The sequence below is a fragment of the Oncorhynchus tshawytscha genome, linkage group LG34 (genome assembly GCF_018296145.1).
Source record: "Oncorhynchus tshawytscha isolate Ot180627B linkage group LG34, Otsh_v2.0, whole genome shotgun sequence".
Classification (NCBI taxonomy): domain Eukaryota; kingdom Metazoa; phylum Chordata; class Actinopteri; order Salmoniformes; family Salmonidae; genus Oncorhynchus; species Oncorhynchus tshawytscha.
The window spans coordinates 2,091,569-2,103,113 of record NC_056462.1 but is presented as its reverse complement, the minus strand read 5'-3'; the positions used below and the strand labels follow the sequence as shown (position 1 = coordinate 2,103,113).

Genomic DNA, 11,545 nt, shown 5'->3' with positions numbered 1-11,545 from the left:
AGACAGGGTTTGAAGTGAGTGGCGATTACGACTGAGTTAGTTTTGGTTTCATTTGGAGTGCAGTCAAGTGAATAATCCGATTGTCGTGTGAGGGCTTCGAGGCAAGGCAAGTCATGGTGTTGGTTCTGCTTCTTGAATATCAATACACATTCACAAGTTCAACAGTAGCCTAAGCTCTGGCATTTCAAAACCAAAAAAACATGATATTTCAGCTTGACCATGTGGCAAAACCGACCAAAGGTTATCATTTTATTTTTTTTCAAATATTGTACTTTAATTAAGACTGTTTGCGGTGCCAGGTAGGTTGCATTTGCCTTTTTGGGACTATTTCATTGGTTCCACTGTGCCTGGCAAGCTCAATCGAGCAAACTGCAGCTAAATTATTTGGAAGAAATTAAAGACATGACAGTCAGAAAATGTATTCCACAGCTTGTCTTCTGTCCTTGCATAAAGTTGCATAAAGGATGCACATGGAAGATGCAAAGATGAGTCCTCTATCCAATTCTATGTCTCCTTGCAAATCCATAGAGGAATGCCCAGACAAGTTTCACATGGGAGTTGGAGGGTTAGTCACGTCTGACTGGGTTCCGATTGGACGAGCAATTGACTAATATTCCCTTCCACATGCACGACTGCTCCTAGTAGGTTATGCATCTGTTAGACTTTAGTTGAGGATAATTGGTTAGATATCATCTTTGTTTTGACAGTCCCCCACGCCGCTTTAACAATAGTTTAAGGTCAAGGGAAACCCCAATAGCTCAAATCTGCAACACCATGGTAATGTAAATACTGTGAAAATAAATGTAAATGTAAAATGTAAATACTGTACCACAGAATGTTGACAGAGCATCCTCAAGAGGTATTGGGGATGACAAAACGTGGTGAGGTATTGGGGATGACAAAACGTGGTGAGGTATTGGGGATGACAAAACGTGGTGAGGTATTGGGGATGACAAAACGTGGTGAGGTGTTGGGGATGACAAAACGTGGTGAGGTGTTGGGGATGACAAAACGTGGTGAGGTGTTGGGGATGACAAAACGTGGTGAGGTATTGGGGATGACAAAACGTGGTGAGGTATTGGGGATGACAAAACGTGGTGAGGTATTGGGGATGACAAAACGTGGTGAGGTATTGGGGATGACAAAACGTGGTGAGGTATTGGGGATGACAAAACGTGGTGAGGTATTGGGGATGACAAAACGTGGTGAGGTATTGGGGATGACAAAACGTGGTGAGGTATTGGGGATGACAAAACGTGGTGAGGTATTGGGGATGACAAAACGTGGTGAGGTATTGGGGATGACAAAACGTTGGGGATGACAAAACGTGGTGATTGGGGATGACAAAACGTGGTGAGGTATTGGGGATGACAAAACGTGGTGAGGTATTGGGGATGACAAAACGTGGTGAGGTATTGGGGATGACAAAACGTGGTGAGGTATTGGGGATGACAAAACGTGGTGAGGTATTGGGGATGACAAAACGTGGTGAGGTATTGGGGATGACAAAACGTGGTGAGGTATTGGGGATGACAAAACGTGGTGAGGTGTAGTGGGGTGAACACTTTGTTGTTGTTTGAATCCTAGACCCTTTTCTTTGTTGGAGAACTGCAGTAGCTAAATTCTGCTACACAATGGCAGTGTTGTAAATTACTCAAGTAAAAATACTTTAAAGAACTACTTAAGTCGTATTGGGAGCATCTGTTTTTTACTTTACTATTTACATTTTTGACTACTTTTACTTCACTACATTCCTAACGAAAATAATGTACTTTTTACTCCTTACATTTTCCCTGACACCAAAAAGTACTTGTCACATTTTGAACAGGAAAATGGTCCAATTCACACACTTATCAAGAGAACATTCCAGACACTTTAGTGTGGAGTCTTGGAGTGTACTCCTGGTTATTCTTAAATAAATAAACAAGAAAAATGTCAACTGGTTTGCTTGGGCTCCCGAGTGGCGCAGCGATCTAAGGCACTGCACCTCAGTGCTAGAGGCGTCACTACAGACACCCTGGTTTGCATCCAGGCTGCATCACAACCGGCCGTGATTGGGAGTCCCATAGGGCGGCGCACAATTGGCCCAGTGTCGTCCGGGTTTGGCCGGTGTAGGCCGTCATTGTAAATAAGAAGTTGTTCTTAATTGACTTGGATATTTTAGCAATTACATTTACATTTGATACTTAAGTATATTTAAAACCAAATGCTTTTAGACTTTTACTGAAGTAGTATTTTAGTGGGTGACTTTTACTTTTGCTTGACAAATTTCCGATGAAGATATTTTTACTTTTACTCAAGTATGACAATTGGGTACTTTTTCCACAACTGCATAATGATCATGTAAATACTACAGAATGTTGACACAGCATCAACAAGAAGAATTAGTAGGGACACCTAATAAAGAACATAAAACTATTTTATTTACAGGATCACTTTCCATTGACAATGACAAAGTCCATGTTGTGACGAAAGTCAACCAAAACTCCACCAGTTGGTCATAAACAACTAACACAAAACTGTTCACAATGTACAGAATTGACTGTATTGATTTATGATTACACGTTTTAAATTGGAAGGGCCTGTGCTACTGTTATCACTGTGAAACACTGCAAGTTATACATATGCTGCTTGTCACTGTTCATATGCCGCTTGTAAATGTACATGTAACTCATAAACACTTTTCAATCTAAGCAAACAGTATTTTCCAAGTGTATGTTTCTTCAATTTGGAATGCATTACAATAAAAGTGTTGTAAACTCGATATTTTTGGTTGTGTAGATGTAAACATTCACGATAAGACCATAGACAGACCCTTGACATTAAACTAAGACAGAATTTTGTACATTGATAGCAGAATAATACTGTTTAGTGCAGGCTGGGATCACATACCTAGATTAAGCCTATTCAAAGCACATTTTGAGTCCATTAATAAACTTAATCTGGGTACACGAAACTGGCCCATATAAAACTACCTTTAGAAGAGGTTGTGCAGAAATACTTTGTACCACATGCATAAGCATCACATTACAACTTGATAAGCACTACATGAACATTCATAATATCTTATGCCAATGTTAAGTCACTACGCAGCATTGGTCAACTGGGAGTTTGTTGTATACTGTATGCTGCCATTAGCACTGAGAAGGTGTGATTACCCTGTGGTATATCCTTATTCAGGGCCCTTTACATGTATCAAATCAGTTAAATCTGGACAACTGCAAAGCAAAAAGACCTACCATTTGATAGAGGCACCATTAGTTATACATTAAACCTAAAACATTGTCTTCAGCAACACAAATATACAAAGGACGACTGACATCACAACATTTTTTCCCCCCGTTGTTGCTGTATTTTGCTTCTTGTTGTATCAAACCATATCTTAATGAATACCGACACTGTATCAAAACAATTGGAGTATCGATGAAAAGCTTGATTTGCCATAAATACTGTAGCTCAAACACACTATGACAACACGTAATGAAATACACGACGCAAATACAGTATTTCTTTACATTCTTGAATCATAACGTCTCTAAAGTTTCTTTACATTCTTTCATAAAGGCTTAGAACATTCTATTGGCATTCCCCAGCAACACTACACCAGACATACCTCCATTAGAAATATGTCAGAATGTTGACGTTATAGAACATTAGGACAACCTGTCCCTAATCTCAGACAATGGCGTCTTTACAATGACATTAGAACAATAAGTGACCCACAAGTAATATATCAGATTAGGTAAGTCATGTCATTGTAAGTGATATTACAACTAATACAAAAGCTTAAGTGGCATATAACTACAATGGTTTAACGTCACTATCTTCACATATTCTGGTAAGACCGTGTTGACTTCACGTCTAGGGAAACGTTGGAAGGAATCCTCGCAGAGAAGATGAATGGCGATATTAAACTGAATCTAGCCTGATCTCACTGTAATATATGCATTCACATCCCTATCAAATCGAATGGTCACATTAGCTCATGTCAAAACAAGCACATGAAAGTGCGTGTCACGAAAAGAACATCTAGAAATGTCTTTGATCAAAGTTATAATGCTCTTAATATCGTTTGATTAACCTGCTCACTGCCATTACAACATCGTGCCAAATTCCTGCCTCTATATCACCATATCATTTTCTAGAATGACTCCAATCCTCACATTTTATTGCATAAATGCACTGCTTTAAAATTAGGTATCATGCTCAAGTACTAAACTAAATAACTACATTCCATCACTTGTGATGCAGCCTGTCACAGCGATGCAACGCCACTGATACTTGATAACGCTATTGAATGTGACTCGTTCTGCGTACAGTTTGTTACCTTTACTACCGGCTGTTTTTTTCTTCTTCATCCACACAGCTGTTATTTTCATGTTATCTTTAAGTCAAGCTGAGGGCCACAGGTGGGTAGTGTGTCATCTGGAGAAAAAAACCCATTACATTTCAATTCAAACTGTGACAAAATACAACACTTCACCGGCTACAAGGGCCTTGGGGGGCCAAGGTAACCGGTGCATCAGGTTTTGAATCATCTTTGCCCCATGAGGGAGTTGGCAAAAGACCCCCTAGAGACCCCCAATCAGACAGCCGTGGAACCTGAGCTATGGTATGTAATGTCTTTATACTGCGCTGGGCTATTGGGTAGAACACGCCTCGTTGGTCAGGGGAAGAAATACCCTAAACCAAACGTGGTTATTCTCTTGTTGGAGTGTCGAGCCAAACAAGACAAAGGCTGAAGAGACGCCTGGTGCTAGTGCCAGCACTTGATTTAAACCCAGAAGGATTACACACACATATATATAGTACATGCACGCAAGCACACACACACACACAGGGGAGAAATACCACCCCTCTAATTGATGGCCCAAGGGTTTACCTGACATCTAGATTCTAAACACTGTGGTCATATATAACCACTGTACTGTGGACGCACACACACACACACACACACACACACATACACACAGTGATCATCAAAACTGCTCCGTGGGCACATGCACGCACGCACAAGCACACACACACACACACACACACACACACACACACACACACACACACACACACACTGTGATCATGAAAACTCTGTTCCATGGGCACATGCACGCACAAGCACACACACACACACACACACACACACACACACACTGTGATCATGAAAACTCTGTTCCATGGGCACATGCACGCACAACACACACACACACACACACACACACACACACACACACACACTGTGATCATGAAAACTCTGCTCCGTGGGCACATGCACGCACAAGCACACACACACACACACACACACACACACTGTGATCATGAAAACTCTGCTCCGTGGGCACATGCACGCACAAGCACACACACACACACACACACACACACACACACACTGTGATCATGAAAACTCTGCTCCGTGGGCACATGCACGCACGCACAAGCACACATCTAAACACTGTGATCGTATAAAAACCTCATTGTGGCCATTTCTTTCAAAGCTACAGTACTATATGTACGTACAATGCAGGAGGTGATGTTATTCTCAATGGGAATATGAAGGCAAAATAAAAGTAGGTGGGCACCTAAAAAACAAAGACGAGCAATTGTCATCTGCTACTTTCATTCCATTCCACATCAGTTTTCCCTGCACGTGTTTTCCTATTTGAAAGCGTGTATCAACCACAAAGCTACCCAAACATAGAAAAACATGGACACTGCTTTAAAACATTAGCAGTAACAAATAGGCATCTATTTACGCTGTTCTAAGCATTCGGATTCAGATCAATGACGCCGCTTTAAATAAACAATTAGCTAGTTATTTATGTGCACATTTGTGTGGTCGTTAGTTTGCTTTGTTGCCAATGGTGGCCTAATGTTGACCATGTAGGACTATGGAGGAAAAACAATGTGCATACACACTAACACCTAACACGCACACACACACACAAACGTGCACTCTCACATGCACTCACACACAAGGACACGCACGGGACTATGGGAAAAAAAGTTGAGGGACCATTTGGTAATCAAACCAGATTCACTGCAGCGATGGCATGCCATCAAAACTCAATTAACAAAGATATTTCTTACTGGCGCGTTTAATCAACAGTTTTTTCCATTGGAAATCACTAAGTGGCTAAAGAGGTTACAACCGGGGCATAATGGAGGGATAGACGGATACTTTGGTCATTCTATACAGGATGTAACTACATGACATAAGACTTGACGGTCTCTGCCGTGCCGTAGAATCTGTGCCGTGCTTACGAAGACCGTATGTATGCCATATGAAGCCTTTATAAAAGTCGCAGTTTGTTTAAACTGGGACCAGTCATTCTATACATGACGTAAGACTACAGCTAAAAGCCACTGCCACAAATGGTAACTACGGACACACTAGCGTAAAGATATCGGTTGCTCCAGAAAATGTTCTCTCTCTGGTATCTAGCAAGCCTATATCTTAAACACAGGTCAATCAAATGTGCTGATGTTAGAGCGGCACATGAGGATCTGGCACACGGTAGTCTAGCCTATACAGTTTACAATAGCATGACCCAGAAACTAACACCGCAAGCCCAGTGTTTCAATCATAGCTCCGTAAGCAAAAGATCAAAGGAGGGAATGTTTAGGTGTACTCCGAGGTGTCCGTGTGTATTTTATGGGCCCCTCCATGGCATGTTAATTGTAAATCTCCCACCGTGCTGAGTGTTTGTGTGTGTGTGTGTGATGAGAAAGGATCATTCAGCTCAATGCGGACCGTGCATACAGAATAACCGTCGTCAGCGAGGCATGTATTCTGCCTGTTTCCCCCCAGCACATCATTGTAAAATGGAATACTAGCCAACATTATTGCGTAAACAATACGTTAATGACGTAGCATGCTGTCGCTCTTCACATGAACTCTGTACATTGTTTCAAATCTATACAGTATTTCATAGTATACAATATGTTATATACAGTGAGCTCCAAAAGTATTGGGACAGGGACACATTTGTTGCTGTTTTGGCTGTGTACGCCAGCACTTTGGATTTGAAATGATACAATGACAATGCCGTTAAGATTCAGTCTGTCAGCTTTAATTTGGGGGTATGTGCATCTATATCAGATGAATCGTTTAGAAATTACAGCACTTCTTGTACAGTACATACTCCTCCCATTTTAGGGGACCAAAAGCAGTGGGAAAAATGTACTAACAAGTTTAGTATTTGTAGTGCTGAGCAATTAACCGAAATGTAGATTATTTTTCAGTTTCTAAAACCACTAATTGACCAAAGTCAGTTAAATTATTTGAATTCCATTTATTTCTGAGGTTTTCTGTGAGCTCAATGTGCACATTGCACAACTGTGCAATATAGTAGGGAGTTGTAGTTTCCAACATGCCAATATTCTACATAGTTTAGTGCATAAAAGGTGGTGATTAACTACAATGTCCATAAGCCATTGCTCATCTACTTGTCCACTCTGTGTTTCTTTTAAGCCTGCTACTGAAGACAGAGAAGAATGTGCAATCATGAGGGGATATAGAGAGTAGCTGTTGCTTCGGAGGTATCTACCTGAAAATAGATGATCTAAGTGATTGATAGTTGGTATTCAGCAGTCATAAAAGTATGCCTCATTTACTTTGAAGAACTACAAAATAGTAATTTTGTCAGGCGGCACAGGCAGCAGCTCTATAGAGATGAGACTGTTTCGGTGGTATTTCAGATTGTTTTGTGCCCAATGTAATAATATTGTGTCCTTTTGGCGTCCCTTTTATCATCAATAAGAACACGTTTCTAAACACTTCACCGTGAATCTGGATAGTATGCTATATGAAGTCTTTGTAAGTTGTGGTTTGTTTAAAATGGGACCAGTCATTCTATACATTACATAAGACTACAGCTAAAACACACTGCTACAAATGGTAGCTATGGACACACTACCTAAGAATCTTAAAGTGCTGTAATGTCTCAACGGTTCACTCGATATGGATGAAAATACCCAACAAATTAAAGTTGACAATCTGCACGTTAACCTCATATCATTTAGAATCCAAAGTGCTGGTGTACAGAGCCAAAACAGCAAACACATTTTCACTGGCCAAATACTTTTGGAGCTGAGTGTACAAAACATCAAGAACACCTTCCTAATATTGAATTGCCTCAATTCATCGGGGCATGGAATCTAGGTGTCGAACGCATTCTACAGGGATGGTGGCCCATGTTGACTCCAATGCTTCCCACGGTTGCGTCAAGTTGGCTGGATGTCGTTTGGGCGGTGGACCATTCTTGATACACACGGGAAACTGTTGAGCGTGGAAAAACCCCCAGCAAAATCTTTCTTTGACCTTTCTCCTCCCCTTCATCTACACTGATTGAAGTGGATCAATAAGGGATCATATCTTTCACCTGGATTCACCTGGTCAGTCTGTCATGGAAAGAGCAGGTGTTCATCATGTTTTAAACACTCAGTAGCCATTGCATTCAGGATGTTACTTGGCCAGGCATTTTTTGTACATCTTTTTTTCTTATGGATGTTTTTATATACAGTACACTTCAGTGATATTCATAGTATTACAGACCGAACAACAATATGCTATCTGATGGTTATATTTGACAATTAATTCCTGCTTCTCATCTAAAATGTGTTTCCAGAGATGTTCTCTGAACTCTTTGAAAAGTGTGTGTTTGCATGTGTGTGTATTGACAGGGACAGCGTGTATGTATGTTTGCAATGTCTACCCAATGTCTACCCACACATGCCTGTGTGTTTGCTCATGCCTGACAGTGTGTGTCTGCATCCAGTATGCCCTCCTTTAGGAGAAGTCCTCAGCCTCAGCATTGGGGGCGCAGCCTGCCTTAGCCTTGGCCCCGTTCCCATTGCAACCAAGCCCATTTTCCATTCTCTGGTTGACGTAGCTCTTCTTCCTGGCCTGGTTCTGGTTGTTTGTTCCGTCTACAGGGTCATACACCACTACCACAGAGGTATCCATGCGGGACAGGGTGTACATGCTGCTCTGGCGGGCCGGGTGGAGACGGGTGGCCCTCAGCTCCAGCTCATCATAGCTGGACACCTGGACGAAGGGGCACCAGCGGAACGCCCGCTTGAAGCCAGCCCGGAACCTGGGGGGGAAAAGGGGCAAATAGAGAGAGGGGGGGGGTGAATGAGATTTGATTTTGCGAGGTCGTGTTCCAAGGCCACGCTGTTTGTAAAATGTTTTCCAACAGAAAAGGAGATTCTGTGTTCTTATTGGACGAGTTCAAGTAGCACAGCACCTGTGTCACTACGTTTCAGAACGTTTTCTACCTACTGAACACAATCCAGGTTTCATATAATGATCTGATTTTCATAAGGCAGCAGTAAACAAATTACATACTAATGTGTACAGTGCAGTGAGGTTGAAGAGAGAGTTGTATAATGACATTAAACATCAACCGAAAGCACACAGCAACAAATAAACAATTAGGAAACAGGAAACTAAACCTAATCGACTGCAACATACACAGCCCTTTGTTCTCCATCAATTTAAAGTCAACTAATGACCCAGATAATAAACAACAAAATACAGTACTTCAATAAACACATAAAATAAAACATTTGTAATATAGAGTTCTGTCCAGGGATATACTTCAAACTCTGGCTCGGACCAGATGTACTTATAATAGCCAAGAAATATTTACTTATGTTGTTTTTATATATTCACATCATGAAGCAACCACACAGCACATCCTTCCTGAATAACCTGATTGTGTTGATGGTAAGAGCGCTATGTGCTTTAGATAATTGCCTGTGTGAACCTAAGTGCACTGGGGAGCTTCATTCACAAGCTAGCGTTCATCAACACTCAGAGTCTGGATTCAGAGCACTGAAGCTTCTTCAAGGTCTTGCTCTGTGTTTAATATGGTTATGAGATTTCCGAGGCCAGGCAAAGGACAGACTAAGGCATAAAGCTCGTCAAGATGGATACACAATTTCTATGCTCTTTTCATGCCATTCGGACATAATTGACCATGGAAATACAGATACAGCACGTATGTGTAGATTTGTGGGAGTGTGGGTACACGAGGGTCTTATATGACTACACCCGACGTCATACCTCCAGGTTCTGTACCTGCATTGTTCCTGTTTGCAGAATGAATGAGTCACACAGGTACCGAACGACCCACCTTAAGCACTGAGTGGCTTAAAAGAACATGTTCCGAAAGCATGCAATGGTAACCAATTGAAATGATGCTTTGATTTCCAGGTCTCTTTCAGCATTTCTCAGTGATGTCCTTGGATTAGGTTTACTCTCAAGCCTCAGTCCTAAAATACCTAATGTGGTATTATTTTTTTTTCATTTTCAAGAGGGCATGAACATCACAAAAGGAACTGTTATCAGGGTTGCCATTGCCTGGACCTTTGTTGAAGCAAATCTCTCGTGTGCTCTGTTCAGAGGATTACAGGATATTCATATAGGAGATTCTAATGCACCTTAATTGTTTTTCAAGGATTGTTATGAACCTATACAGAGGCAGGCCAACAACATAAATATACTTTCCACACCCTTTTCAACCATCGACCATGAAAATATAGCTATGTGGTTATGTATGTGTGTGTATGTGCCTCCGCCCATGAATGCTCCCATTTCTGCTTGCCTAGCGGTCTCCCTGTGTGCACATGTGTGTATTCTCCTTACCTGCTGTTGAGGCAACAGTAGATGATGGGATTGTACATGGTGGAGCTCATGGCCAGCCACATCACTGACAGGTAGACCTGCTGGATGGACTTCCACCTCATCAGAGCCTTGTTGAGTCCCGTCACGATGAAGTAGACGTGGTACGGCAGCCAGCAGAGGGCGAAGGTCACCACCACAATGATCATCATCTTGACCACCTGGGGGTGAGGGAGGGAGGTGGTCAACATTAGTTCAATTCTCGTTCAACCCTGTGAGGCGAGCTGTCTGGACACTGTGTGGCGTCTGCTGATAAAGAGGCAAATTCTCCTGCCACTCGATCAGACAACTGAAGCTAATTAGGTTGTGAAGTGCGCTCTGCAGTTATTATTCAAGGGAGAGCAAAGAGAGCTGTCTCTCCTTCCTTTGGAGAAGATAAATGAAGCTTCAGCCTGTTTCCTTCTTCCACATCACCTAGCTGCATTGGCTTTAATGAGTGTGTGTGCTTTAGTGAGCCTGGTAAGAGCTGTATGTTACTGTAGATATACAGTGGCAAGAAAAAGTACGAACCCTTTGTAAATACATGAATTTCTGCATAAATTCACGATAAAATTTGATCTGATCTTCATCAAAGTCACAACAATATACAAACAGTCTGCTTAAACTAATAACACACTAACAATAAGTTTTCATGTCTTTCTTGAATCCACTGTGTAAACATTCACAGTGCAGGGTGGGAAAAGTATGTGAACCCTTGGATTTATTAACTGGTTGACCCTCCTTTGGCAGCAATAAACTCAACGAAACGTGTTCTGTAGTTGCGGATCAGATCTGCACAACGGTCAGGTGGAATATTGGACCATTCTTCTTTACAGAACTGTTTCAGTTCAGCAATATTCTTGGGTTGTCTGTTCAAATCAA

At 41.6% G+C, this 11,545-nt stretch overlaps 1 protein-coding gene across 1 annotated transcript in view; it reads right to left on the bottom strand.

Moving 5' to 3' along the window:
• Positions 1-2,401: 2,401 nt before the first annotated feature.
• Positions 2,402-11,545, bottom strand: part of LOC112231707 (neuromedin-K receptor) — a 41,265-nt gene continuing 32,121 nt past the window's right edge. The window contains exons 4-5 of the mRNA XM_042311988.1: positions 10,649-10,845; positions 2,402-9,092 (exon numbers count right to left, since the gene is read on the bottom strand). Coding sequence (XP_042167922.1) covers positions 8,786-9,092; positions 10,649-10,845 — 504 coding nt within the window. The 3' untranslated portion in view covers positions 2,402-8,785. The remainder of the gene's footprint in view (positions 9,093-10,648; positions 10,846-11,545) is intronic.